The 14588-nt window shown below is 40.4% G+C and overlaps 1 protein-coding gene across 1 annotated transcript; it reads right to left on the bottom strand.

Annotated features, from left to right (window-relative positions):
* Positions 1-356: 356 nt before the first annotated feature.
* Positions 357-14362, bottom strand: fbxo43 (F-box protein 43). The gene is made up of 5 exons (XM_004915140.4): positions 14332-14362; positions 5185-6653; positions 3600-3702; positions 2444-2620; positions 357-1040 (listed from the first exon to the last, which is right to left on the bottom strand). Exons 2-5 carry the CDS (start codon positions 6627-6629, stop codon positions 792-794), a joined length of 1974 nt encoding a protein of 657 aa, XP_004915197.2. The 5' UTR covers positions 6630-6653; positions 14332-14362; the 3' UTR covers positions 357-791.
* Between the last annotated feature and the right edge of the window lie 226 nt (positions 14363-14588).

A 14588-nucleotide genomic window follows, 5' to 3' on the forward strand; every position in this document is an offset into this window, starting at 1 on the left:
CTACAAAAAGAGACAATGCTGATCATTTACTGATGATTGTCTCTACGTGTTTTAGCAGAGGCAATTCTCAGTATTGTCTATGGCAGGGGATTTTCTGAAGTTTAGTATCCGTGACAAGTAGCTGCTACTAAGCAGATCTGTGTGTGTCTTCACCCTAAACATTCCCAATAATACCTCAGAATCTTGAAAAAAAATAATGAAATTGCAAAGGTGCTTAGCATAGCACCCATTTTCACATTCTATTGTTTTAAAGGAACAAACAACTCCAAAGCCAGCTGGGATAAGGTGCATTAGTGTTGCTGTTAACAGTAAGATTTCTGGAGTAGCTATAGAAACATGGATGCCAAAAACCAAGATGTATTCTAAAATATATTTTATTAAAAATGCAGCTGAATAGAGACACAACATACTTATTTCATAAAAGGAAACTATAAAAGAAGCAAGACTTGCAACATTAAACAAATGAATGTATATATACACATAAAATCTGTGGGAGCTTTCAATCATCACAGCGCAGTCACAGATATACACACCTTGTGTGCAAAATAGTGGCATTAAGTGCTATGGTTGCAAAGTGTACCTTGCATTCCAAATTTTATTTTCACCCTAAATTGCACCAAAGTATTTAAATATGTGAATGTACTGCAATCATTAAACACACCAAAGAATCTACAGAACAAATGTACATTTATAAAGCCTCTGGTCATACAACCGCCCCCACTCATAAAAATAAAGGAAAAAAAAAAAAAAAAAAAAAACTGATAAAACAGGGATCTGCTGGATGATAAACTTTAAAGTCTCTTCAAATTCCTTTTGCTTTGGGCACTTCCAGGAAGCGCCTCTTTTTTCGGTATCCTTTTTGCGGATCCAGTGCCGCATTCCTTTGAACCATGGAAAGTGCACAGACAAAGGACGCAGAAATCAAAGCCACAGTCTTTTCTACTGCACTTGCCTCTTTTCTTGAGTGCTTGATATTTTGCAGGGAACTGGCACCGCGGACATGGTTTTAAAGCTTCATCTGTAAACAGAGTTTTGGCAACCTGAAAGGCCAAGAAAACAATATTTTATAAAGATGTGTTTACAGTTAAAATGCCATCAGAGCTCAGACTAGTCTGCTTTAGAAGTTCAGAATTCTTTCAGCTTTCAAAATGCCATTTAGCACAGCAAACAGGTGCCAATTAACTTTCTAGTATGTTTTTGGAGTGTGGGGTACACAGAAGAAACCCATACAGATGGGCAGAAAATAGAATGCAGATATTGCCCAGGGCACAATCTAAGAATGCCAAACCTGCACACCAGCACTTACCACTAAGCCATCATGCGAAAATTATGTATACATAATGATTCTGTAGAGCAGGGTCGGCCACCTGGGGGCCCGCAGGCTGGACATGGCCCTTCAAAGGGTTTTTATGGCCCCCAGATTGCTCAAGGGCCCCATACACTTCATTTCATGACATCATTTTAATATAAAATATTAGGAAGCACAGCCATAAGAAATGTTATACATTAACCTCCCATTAGTCTAACACTAAATTCACCTGACAAGGATGCATTGCCACAAAAGGCTGTTACCTGCCTGAAAAAGCCTTCATCTGTAATGGCACAGGTACCAATAATGGAATTCAATTTCAGCCTATGAAAATCCATTTTGTGCCACCAAAAAGCATCTAAACAAACCTGTGAGACGTCGCACTAAGGCTGATGAATGCTTTCCAGCTGGCTGAAGAGATCCCTAAATTGACTTGTAAGGGACACACCTGAAAACCACTTTCAGACATTTCATTTTTAAGTTAATAGAAGGCAGCAGGGTAAAAATTTAGGTTCTTTTCAGCTGAAGAGCACTCCATATATCATCAGCCTTAGAGCAATGCCACATGGGCCGACTCATTTTGTTGCTCATGCAGTTCTCAGCTTGGTTGGACCAAAAAATGCTTCCAGTCACATTTAGGGCTTGTGCAGAGGGGCGTAGATAAAAATATATTCCATTCTTCTTAGGGCTCTGGCACACGGGGAGATTAGTCGCCCGCGACAAATCTCCCTATTCGCGGGCGACTAATCTCCCCGAGTTGCCATCACACCGGCGAAAATGTAAGTCGCCGGTGGCATGGCACACGTAGCGGCGTGATTTCGGCAAATGGCCGAAAAAGCCTTGCGAGGCAACTTCGGGGATTTGCCAAAATCCCACCGGCGACTTACATTTTTGCCGGTGGGATGGCAGGTGATGGCAACTCGGGGAGATTAGTCGCCCGCGAACAGGGAGTTTTGTCGCAGGCGACAAATCTCCCCATGTGCCAGAGCCCTTAATGTAGCATGTAAGCTCCGAATGCACAAGAATGCCACCGCAGGGAAGCACAGATAAAAATGTTTGTCAGTACAAGCCCTTAAAAAAACAAAAACAAACAAAAAACCCAAACACTCCCCAGAGTAGTAGATTGCAACCAACCTTCAGATATTCTTGGTGTTTGCTTGCTGACTGGATGGATTTGTTATCTCCAGGAGTCAAGGAAGAAGTTGGGGTCTGAAATGCTGTCCTAGCTTGAATCTGAACAGATTTTAGAGCCGATCGGCTTAAAATGTTTAATGTGGTTGCAGAGTCTTCGAACGATTGCTGCCGTCCTTGCTAAACACAAAGAAAGAACAGCTTCTTTATCAAAATACCAAGACAAGTAGAATAATTTCCATTTGTCAGAATGGATGCCTCTTTATATCATACTAAAAGTTAAGTTAATTATAAATTATGGTTCGGCAGCTACCCAGTTTGGAATATCGGCAGCCGGCTGCTATGGTCCAATGTACCTAGCAACCAGAAAGTGGTTTGAAAGAGACTGGAAGATAATGAGAGGGCCTGAGTAAAAGTGTAATAAAATACATAAATGAAAATTATTTATTGGCTGCCTGGCTCAGTGACCCCTTTTTGAAAATTGGAAAATAAAAGCAAAAAACAAAGACCACCTATAAAGGAATAAAGCCAAACTGAAAAGCTGCAAAGAACAGGCCATTCTTTAATATACTGTATTATTTAAAGGTGAGTATTAAAGGGACAGTAACACCAAAAAATGAAAGTGTATAAAAGTAATTACTATATAATGTAATGCTGCCCTGCACTGGTACAACTGGTGTGTTTTCCTTAGAAAGACTACTATAGTTTATATAATAAAGCTTCTGTGTAGCCATGGGGGCAGCCATTTACAGGAGAAAAGGCACAGGTTACTTAGCAGATAACAGATAAAACCCCATTATATTCTACAAAGCTTATCTGTTATCTGCTATGTGCCTGTGCCTTTTCTCCTTTTTCCCAGCTTCAATGGCTGCCCTCGTGTTGACATAGCAGCTCATTTATATAAACTATAGTAGCATTTCTGTTGCAAACTTACCAGTTGTACCAGTGCAGGGCAACTGTACATTATATTGTAATTACTTTAAAACACTTTCATTTTTTGGGGTTACCGTTCCTTTAAGTCATTCAAAAGAACAGGTGGTGTTTCATTGTGGAGCTCCTTGTGGTGGAACACATGAAGGAAAAGAAGACATGCCTACGTGTAAAAGCTCTTAATGAAATACAGAAGTACAGCCATAAAAGCAGTTATACATTTACGCACCTCAGCTTCAGTTTTTAGCCTTCTCATGTAAGCTTTCCTTCTCTGATGTGCGCTCTTATCTTGGAGAATAATATCACGCCAGTCTCTGCTAACCCTACACATACTACAGGAGATAAACAGTAGCACAGGGATTGTGTTAATTATATTAACATGATTTCGGCTATAAGACACCACATACAGTACACAATTGTATACTGACCCCTATTTCATCAAGACGATTGGGGGTTATACAGTTTAACAGGTACAAGGTATCATAATTGTCTTTCTACCCCACATATTTAAAGTACAGGCATGGGTACTATTATCTAGAATGCTCAGAACCTGGGCCCAAATAAAGAGATCTTATAACTTTAGGGCCATGGTACACAGGTCATTTTGTTGAACCATGTCTTACCATGTCTGCTAAAAACATTTAAATTCAAAAGGATTGTTTTGTTATTAATATAAATGCTATCTAATATATCAATAAAAATGTATGCACCATCAATCAAGCTGCTGTTTACCCATTTTATTATACTGGTGTTAAATCATTTTTACAAATTAGAATTACTTGCCTAAAATAGGATATGGTGCCCGTTTCCGTAATTCAGAGCTTTCTGGATAATGGGTTTCCAAATGAGGGATCCTATGCCTTACCACTCAGAATATAATTAACTAAATCCAGGTAGTAATGCTCTGTATCTTGAGGCTTTTTAGTTGATGGCGTGTGTCAGAAGTGGCCATCCAAGGGATTTTAAGGGCCCCAACCTGCTATAGGACTCCACAGACTTTATTGTATGACATTTTTGTATGTTAATAAAAACCTGACCTAGGACCACCAGAACACTATGGGTAAAAAGTGGAAAAGCACTGATCTAAACAAAGAATAGCATTAAGTCAAACAGGAAGGCATTCAGAGTGGATTTGATTTAGAGATTAATATAATGGCCAGAAGCATTAAATCTTAAAAATTTTACATTTTTTTTCTTGTTTCCTCAGTAAATAATAAAACCAGGTCCCTCAGATAAGGAAATCTGCAAGAATTCTCCACAAAATACCGTATATACTCGAGTATAAGCCGATCCGAATATAAGCCTAATTTTACCTAAGAAAACTGGAAAAACTTATTGACTCGAGTATAAGCCTAGGGTGGGAAATGCAGCAGCTACTGCTAAGTTTTAATAATCAAAATAAATACCAATAAAATTACATTAATTGAGGCATCAGTGGGGTATATGTTTTTCAATATTTATTTCAAAGAAAAACAGTAAACTAGCTTTGTAAGCAGAGAAGAGGGTCAACAAAAACAATATGAGTACTACCCCACACTCATTGCACATTGGCAAACTGGCAGCAGACCCAGTCCCGGAGGAGATGTAAGGGGAAATAAGTATTGCTAGTAGGAGCCTACGCCAGGGCACTGGAGGGTCTGGTTGCAGGCGGCCTAATTTGCACACAAAGGACAGAGGGTGCTAGTCTAGAGGGACCCATGGCACCCGACTCGAGTGACTTTTTCAGCACATTTTGGGTGCTGAAAAACTAGGCTTATACTAGAGTATATACAGTACTTTCATATTTTTTTACTCCAATCCATTTCTGTTCTTACCTGCAAATACTTTCCACATTCATGAGGCCCAAAATGGATGCAATTATGTGCTTTAAGTTTCTGTATTTCAGTTCAGCTAAAATATCAAATGTGACTAAACCCATTTTCCTGCCAATAAGTCTTGAAAGAGAATCCTCTGGTAATTCAAAACAACCCGAACTACCCAGGAGATCTTGCACGGTAGCCTGTTGGGGTCTTTTGCGTGTGCTTCTCAGCAGCATTTCATGGAGAACTCTGAGAGCAGGTTTCCCGGTTAAATCATCGATGCTTAAAAGAGAATTGACTCTGCTATCATCCGAGCTAAATTCATTTTCTTCATCTACGGACGCTCTTGCAACCTTTGACTTGTAGGCAGAACTTAGCAGAGGGGCCTCATTGCCTTCTTCCTCTACCTCAGACTGAGATCCACGCTCTCTAAGGGTGGATAATCTCCTACATCGATCTAGTTTCCTGGAACGATTTTTATTGTGAACTGCTTTGGGGGTCACTCTGGGCTTTTGAATTAGTTCTTGAAAAGAACCCTCATGATCAGTGATGGAGTCTTGTGACTTGTCCAGGCTGAGAGAGTGAAATGCGCTGTCCTCGGTTACAGAGATCTCAAAGTCACTGACATGGGTGATGCTCGGAGTGCATAAATTAAAGCTAAAGTTTGCTGCAAGGTTACTAATGGGAGTCTGAAACTCTTCTTTGGCAATTAAGTTACAGGTTGGAGTTGTTGGTGCTCCGAATATATTCTCTTCATACAGGATGCTGTCATCAGTTGAACTAGTCAGTGAATGCTGAACTGGAGATATATTTTCCACTTCCGGTAAAGAAATACTGTCACTTTTAGAATCATCTAAGGTAGAACTCCTCTGCTGAGCAAAAGATAGTCTCCATTTTTTGCAAGATGTTCCAGATTCAGATTCAGTCTTTAAAGTGCTGGTGGCTATTGGTTTATAGCTGCTGTCTCTTGGGGAATCTACAAAGCTATTTGAAAGGCTTCCCTCAAAACTTGGAACACTCTTAAGGGACTTTTCCCTGCCATAACTTTCTGTTGAACACACAGATGCATCAAAATCTAAGTTTCCTCCTGAGGTAGCTTTAGAAATGAGCAGCCTTCTACGAAGGGAGAAATCCTTCTTACTAAAGCGGGGGGTTTCATAAATTGGTGCAAGCTGCTTGGATTCCCTTGTATCTGCTCCCCAAGGGATTTCATGTTTAATTGGAGAGAGTATCAAGGTAGGATCTATATTTTCTGAATTTTCATATCCCTCAGTCACAGTTTCCAAGAAATGACCACTTTTATGAGAGTCTGGGCTGAATCCCTTTAGAGAGTCACTGTAGCCACTGTCCTGCGACACCGATATGGAATGATCTTGGCGGTCAACCTTTTTCGTTGCCCCAGTTGGGTCTGTCGAGTGATGCAGAGCAAAATTGTCTAAGAGAGAGCATCTTTGTGCCATCTCTTGCTTCTTTCTTCTGTATGCCTATTGAATAAAAATGCAGGATTTTACGATATGGAGATGGTTATCTTTGTGCTGCATTTGCCATTACCAAAACATCATATGTAAGATCTACATACTGCAAATTCCACTGTGTTATCATATTTACAGAAATCTGAATATTCCTACCTACCATATGGATATCTTGTTGCCTTTATATTTTATGTAAACTATACAAGATTGATGGAAGGATTTCTATTGCTTAAGGATAGACCCTTCACTTTTCAAGTGCTATGGGTCAGTTCCATGGCCACAAGAATGAATGCACAAAATGCACCAAGTTTCTTGCTTCACCCAACATTTCATTTCAAGTACTGTAAGAGGCACATGTGGCTCACTTTACTTCTGGGTTGATTAAAGACTTTGCATTCACCAATGGAAGGCACTGACACAACAAAGTTTCCACTGAACCAAAACAAAAATTAAGACCCAATTAAATTAAAGCTGCCTCCAAAAGGGACCTCAAGTACAGCAAAAAAAAAAATTAAGAGATTTTAAAACCACATTGTACTATGTAAAAACAAAATCGGTCTCAGCCTCAGAGTCTAGACAGGCATTGCAAAAACACAAACAGTGCAGCCACATATTACTGTACCTTCATTTATATTCCTGGGGCTTTGTGCGGGTATATAAGTAGGGGCTTGGGTGCTCACAACCTTTAGCCCAAAACTGCTATGCAAGATATCAGAGTGCAAGGTCAAAAATAGTATCTTTAAGACCAGCAGTCCCCATATAATGTGTATCTTTATTCCATACACACTGTACAAATGATGTTTTGGTCCCAATTAGGACATTTGTGTGTGCACACACTTCAAGATCAGCAACTCCCTATATAGAATATGGTTTATACTTTTTTTTTTTTTTATATATATACACATTGTACAGGAATGGGACCTGTTATCCAAAATGCTGGGGACCTGGGGTTTACCTCTATAATCTTTTTATTATTAAATAAACCCAACAGGAATAATTTGCCTACAATAAGGATTAATTTTATCTTTTGGTAGGATTCAGTACAACTTACAGTTTTATTATAGAAAAACCATTTTTTAAAATATAAATGATTTGACTGAAATGGAGTCTATAGGAGATGGCCTTTCCTTAATTCTGAACTTTCTGGATAACGGATCCCATACCTGTACCTTAGGCCCTCTTTGAAGTTAGTGGGATGTTTAGCAATCAAAAAAAAAAAAAAAAAAAAAAAAAATGAAGACTAAATTACTGAAGCACTGTCCTCTTTTCTATGTAGTAGATGAGGCAGGTATTGAATATGCCAAGTAAAAGCATATCATAGTACCCCAGAAAGGCTAGGATGGATTAAAATATATGGCTTCACCAAATAATCCAAACAGCAGGATATACCCCCCTGTGCCTAGTACTACATGGTGGAAAAGCAGTGTGAAGGGCTGTGGTCAAATCACTGCAGCCACAGATATACTGCTTACAGACAGACTTGAGAACTTTTAGAACAGCCCATCATCAGAGTAAAAACCCTTGAAGGTTTTTGAAGACAGCAGAACTATGCATACACACACACACACAGCAAGGTTTACCAAACAAGTGAATCTAGGCACTATTGGCATGATAGGGCCACATGAGTAGATCTTAAAGTGTATCCCGATCTTAAGAACCAAAACATTGCGTTCAACGTTTCAACTCTCTTCAGAGCGGTCGTTGGGACCATGGATGCTCTGTAAGGAGAGCAAAACATTAAGCACGATACATTTTGGTTCTTATACACAGGAGGTGCAGATCAGGACTAGACTGGGAGTCAGAATAGACCCTGGCATTTCAAATACCCCAAGGCCCAAACAGCCCAATAAATGGCAAATATCTACAGCATCTTACAGCAGCCCCTCTGGCATTTGCCAGAACCCGCAGATTGCCAGTCTGGGCCTGGTCCACTGTTCCCTCTAAGCTGTGCGCGTGTGCGCGCGCACACGACTTTCCGAACCCGCGCACACAAATTAAAATAGCGCGCACAAAAATTAAATTTTTGCCTAAAATGATTTTTGCCTTTGGAAATAACTCAGACGTCTCCTCGGTCTCCCGCCCTCGTTACCCCGGCAACAGGTACTTCTGGCTCCTGTCCGGTGTAATGTGTAGAGTGTCCATGCGTACCTGCGCGCGTACTTGCCCACGCACGGACGTCTGGGGGGGGTGCGCGCAAGGAGCACGTTCAGCACCGGACAGGAGCCAGAAGTACCTGTTGCCGGGGTAACGAGGGCGGGAGACCGAGGAGACGTCTGAGTTATTTCCAAAGGTATTGCGCTGTGGGAAGTGCTGGATGGCACGTCATGAGGACCAGGTAGGTGTATACAAGTATGTACAGCACAGTTACACTGCCATCCCAGCTAACATGGAGATTCTGCTTTGGTAGTGCTGGCTCAGCAGCAAACAAATCAATGGGGGATTAATAACTTTGGCATCAGGCTTCATTTTTACCAGCCAGGGGGCAACGGTAGTTGGAGATGTGGCATAGGCACACAATGTATAGTGAAGGTCCTTCACTGAAGGAATGCTAGGTGAGGGTAAGGTTGGGGGAAAGACAAAGTCCTGTCCTGATTGCTAAATGTGTAAATCCTTATAGGCAGTTTTCGCCCCAGCAGCTCAGTTTTCATAAGGCCGGGCAGGTTTCAATCCTAGACACAACAGACAGGTCCTGGGCAGAGAGAGGTGAGAAAAGGTAAAACTGGGACTAATTGAGAGCTTAAATTGGTCATCCAGGGGCTAAGTTTAAGGGTATTACAGCCAATATGCCAGCCAATGCTGGAGCCAGTATTACTTATACCACAGTTAAATACAACAATGTGCCTTGCCCTTCACCCAGGGAAAAAAAAAAATCACAACTCTTTCTTCATTAAATTATGACGTAAATCAGTTTTTCATGGACACTCACCCCACTGATCCATTCCAAATTCAATTTGTACTAAGTCCAGCATCAAGAATTATTTTGCCCTAGTAACTACTATTGTAGTACTGTGGTGGGACTTGGTGGTGAGGAATGGTCTGCTTTTGACTGTACAGCAATAGCACAATGTGACTTTGACTTTGGAATTGAACATATCCGATCTCTTTGTTTAAAGTACAAACAATTTCTTCAGGAGGAAAGTGTCATTATTCAACAATACAATGACTTTAAATTCCTTGTTGCAGAAAAAATCAAAAGCAATCTGATAAACAGCTTTCCAGATATGACAAAATTTTCATTTCAGAATGATCAATTTGCAGAATTAGCAAAATTGATGGACATTGGTGCCACATTCTTAGCTTCGAGTGCAGATTGTGAGCGTGGTTTTAGTTTAATGAACAATCTGAAAACGAAGCAAAGGAACCGTTTACAGTTAGAACATTTGGAAATGCTGATGCGTATTAAGAGTAACCTTCAAAATGGAGGCACGATAGATCTTGACAGAATTTATTCAGACTGGATAAATATGAAAGATCGCAGAGAAAAACTGTGAAAACTAAATTACTCTTAGTTTTGAAATGCTACCTATAAAATATAATTACACGTTATTAATAGGTATAGCATTTAACAATGAAACAGTGTTATTGATAACTGAAATAACATCGTGTTTTTGTAACTTGATTTAGACAAACTGAAAGACCTGCGCAAAAATGCCCATAACTGAACTCCAACAAACATTCTGTAGCGCACAAAAATTTAATCTTGCTTTAAAATGCGCACGGATGATATTTTTTGCGCACACAGCCTATAAAAAATTAGAGGGAACGTTGGCCTGGTCCGGATTAGTGCTGGACATAAGGTTGCCACCTTTGTGGAAAAAATAATACTAGCCGTGTGTGTATGTATGTATGTATGTATGTGTGTATATATTATATATATATATGTATATATGTGTGTGTATATATATATATATATATATATAGAAAATAATCATCTGTGGCCAGCACACCCTTCAATGTTTAATCAAAAAAATTTTTATTGTAGATATATTGTTAAAACGTTTCGGTCCTCATTAGGACCTTTCTCAAGGATCATCCTTGATCCTTGTGCTGGCCACAGATTATTATTTTCTATATATACATAATTTTGGCTAGCACCCTGCAGAATATTGAGCCTTGGAGTGCGGACACATAGTTAGTTACATAGTTACATAGGGTTGAAAAAAGACCTGTGTCCATCAAGTTCAACCCATCCAAGTAAACCCAGCACACCTAACCCACACCTACCAATCTATACACTCACATACATAAACTATAAATACAACCACTAGTACTAACTGTAGATATTAGTATCACAATAGCCTTGGATATTCTGATTGATCAAGAACTCATCCAGGCCCCTCTTAAAGGCATTAACAGAATCTGCCATTACCACATCACTAGGAAGGGCATTCCATAAAATATACACCATTTGGATCGATATATAATATTATATTAAAATCATATCTGGCAAGACTAGTTTTATTTAATGCATGCTGCAGACTGCATTTGTTTCTGTGCAGCCATGCAGTCACATTTCACTTTGTGGCTCAAAAATAATTGCATAATTGACATTTAGGCTTTCATGTGCCCAATATTCTAACCGTGAATAGCAGTCTGTGGCCACTTACACCACCAGCATCTGACTACATACACCCAAAATGCCTCTTTTGGAAATAAGTGCCCCTCGGGCCCCCAGAACCCCTTTACCATCACCTTCAGTCCATGAAAGAAGCCCCAGCAGCCCAGGTCAGTCCTGGAATCCATAGCAATGAAGCCAATACAGAAATGCCCATATAGAAGGAGGATATCGCTAGTGGCAAGTGTCAGTGGTGCCAGAGGGATACACCAAACCGCATTAACATTTTATTAGCCGGGCTAAAGAACAGGTCTGCCTTCCTATGGCAACTCCAATCCCTGGCCGCTCAGCTTCGCCATGGGAACTGTTGGCCCCCGGTACGCGTACCTGAAGCCAGCAATTCCCTCTCTAGAATTCAAATCGCCCGCCTTTGTCCAACCGTCACCCACTGCGCGTTCACAAGGCAGACAAGACCAGCGGGCAGGGATAGGGACGCGCTATTGGCACACCCGGGGGGCGGGGTTAATAGGGACTGACCGCCTCCCTCCTTCAGATACAGCTGAGTGGGCGTGGTGTATTGGCACATGCTGCAAGTGGGCGGAGTTTGATTCCCCATAACAAGGAAGATACTTTAAGGCGTGCAGCTTTCCACAGAGTGTTTATATGGGGCGTTACGTGTTGAGAGGTGGGGTTGGCAGCAAGAGGACGTTGTTATATGTGTATGTGTATTTTCAGTAAAGAGATTTTTCCTGTTATCTGCTGTTCACTACAATTATACGTCCAAATAAAGGGCTGTAGGGTTCTAATCAAATGCTTAAAATGGGAGCAAAGATTGAATTAATTGTAGACAAAAATAAATGGTAAAAGGTGACATCTATAAAGACATCCTTCATTAATAAAGCAGGTATTTGGCTGCGGTTTAACTCCCAGTGTCAGAGAGCAGCGGGGGCCCACCGGGGGTGCGACTTTTAGGGCCCCAGGGGTGGATATTCATCAAACACAAGGCCTCATGTATATTTTCCAGAAACAATGTACTTTACCATATAGAGACCAAATTGCCTTGTATTCCACTTATTGCAAAATCTGCATATTCATAGGTAGGATTTGCATTAATACAACTCCCAGCATCCTCAGCAAAGTGGGAGAGTGAAAACAATTAACACTTGCCTTAGCATGCAGAGTAACACGCCACAATGGACTGCATAGCAAACATAGCTGGGCTCATTTAAAAGGCACCCCTATACTATTTCCCCCACCAGAAATGCAGGCAAATAGTGTCCGCACTCCAGTAACTCCAGAAACAATTGAAAATGTAAAAAAAAAAAAAAAAAAAAAAAAACTGCCCGCCAGCGCGGAGCCATGTTGGGGCACACACTTATGTGAGTGTAGCATCTTGCTCATTATGCGCATGTGTGACTTAGGAGGGTGATTAACATTCGTCGCTCCTACATCAGGCGCCAACCAATATGGCCACCTGTGTGGGTGGCCCTTTGCTGATGGGGGGGGGGGTGTTTAGATTTAATTAAAAAAAAAACAAACAAAAAAAAAACTATTGTTTCCCTCAACCAGAGTGCGGGCTCTATTATAGGGGTGATAGGTGCCCTTTAACACTGGGCAGATTTGAAGCTGGACAGTAACCCTTGGCAACCAAATGTTTTCTTTCATTATTGAACATGCAGCTGCTTGGAAAAAGCCAGTCTTTGATTGGTTGCTGTGGGTTACTGCCCATCTGCAAATTAGTCCAGTGTTTATAAATGAGCCCCACTGAATTTCTCTTAAATCTTAAGAGCTGGATCTCTGCTTACTAAACTATCTGCGAATAAACAGTAACTGCTAACCTCTAGCAGGCGAGATACACTTACTGTAAGGGTAAAGACAAATGGGCGATTAGTCGCTGCAATTTTTAAAAACTTAGTTGTCACGAAAAATGGCTATAACAATGCGGACTTGTTCTGCACGGCATGTTTCACATGCGCCAACTTGTACGTCCGTGTTTGGAAATGCCGATTGCTGCGATTAGTAACCGCAGTTTTTTAAAAATTATATCAACTAATCACCCTCTTTGTCCTCACCCTAAGATACTAGGCCTTGTAATTTTGGTATTTTTTATTACTTATTCTGCTCATGCCCTTTTCTATTCATCTTCCAGTCTCTCATTCAAGTCACTGCCTAGTTGCTAGGAAAAATAGGACCCTAGCAAGAAGAAAGCTGCTGAAATTCTACTCTGTAGAGCTGCTAAACATTTTAAAAATTGAAGACCAAGTGCAAATTGGCTCAGATTATCACTATCTACATTATACTAAAAGTTATAGTTAAACTTAAAACTACCCCTTTAATAGAACAAATTGTCCCTGCATTTGCAAAATTAAAACCAATTGTGGGAAAAAGGAAACATTTCTATGTGATACCTTATATACCACGGTTTAGATCATTTCAGTGGGCCTCACACCCCCCAGTCTGGCACTGAATTATTGCTAAACTCATGCTCAGCAGTTCCTCATTATAAAAAGAAACATTGCAATTCACTTTATTTCCTACAGTGTAATCCAGGGGTCCCCAAACTTTTTTTAACCTGTGAGCAACATTTAAATATAAAAAAAAATGTAGGGAGCAACACAAGCATGAACAAAGTTCCTAGGCAGTGACCAATAAAGGCTGTGATTGGTTATTAGATGGCCCACTGTGGACTGGCAGACTACAGGAGGCTCTATTTGGCAGTACACATGGACTTTAGGTCTCCAAAACTTGACTCCAAAAAAAAATAAGCACCTGCTTTGAGGCCACTCAGAGCAACATCCAAGGGGTTGGGGAGCAACATGTTGCTCATGAGCCGCTGGCTGGGGATCACTGGTGTAACCCATACATGCCTATATTTAAAGCAAGAGGCTTATGAAGTATGCTTAGTATTGGGGTGCACACATTTTAGCATGATCCATAAAGCAAGGTTTTCAAAAGCAAGATTTAGGGAATTTGCAGTATCTGTTTTAATACAAATATCCTGCTTCCAACCAGAAACCAAACCAAACTATTAGGCTGAAACAACCAACAGCCAGGAGACAGTTAACTGCTAAACTATTTCAAAAACCACCAATAAAACCTGTAATAAAATCCTCACAATGAAATATTTCTGTTCACCTGAATCCTCTCTGGAGGGTCACCTGGAGACTATCTCTTGCTCAGGATCAATGAAACTGAGCTAAAACTGGAAAACCTGTAAACCCCCCACTTTTTTTCAAATGTGTTCCAAAGGTCATGTGATAAGTACCCATGGTGCTTTTCTTCAGTCATACCCATGATGCCTTTGTTCAGCCATTCCAATCAACTAATTAAAGTGATGAGTGGAAATTGTGTTATTTCTAAAAAAAAAAACTTTGTTATAATGTCAGCCTTTA

This window comes from Xenopus tropicalis, chromosome 6, assembly GCF_000004195.4.
Source record: "Xenopus tropicalis strain Nigerian chromosome 6, UCB_Xtro_10.0, whole genome shotgun sequence".
NCBI classification, from domain to species: domain Eukaryota; kingdom Metazoa; phylum Chordata; class Amphibia; order Anura; family Pipidae; genus Xenopus; species Xenopus tropicalis.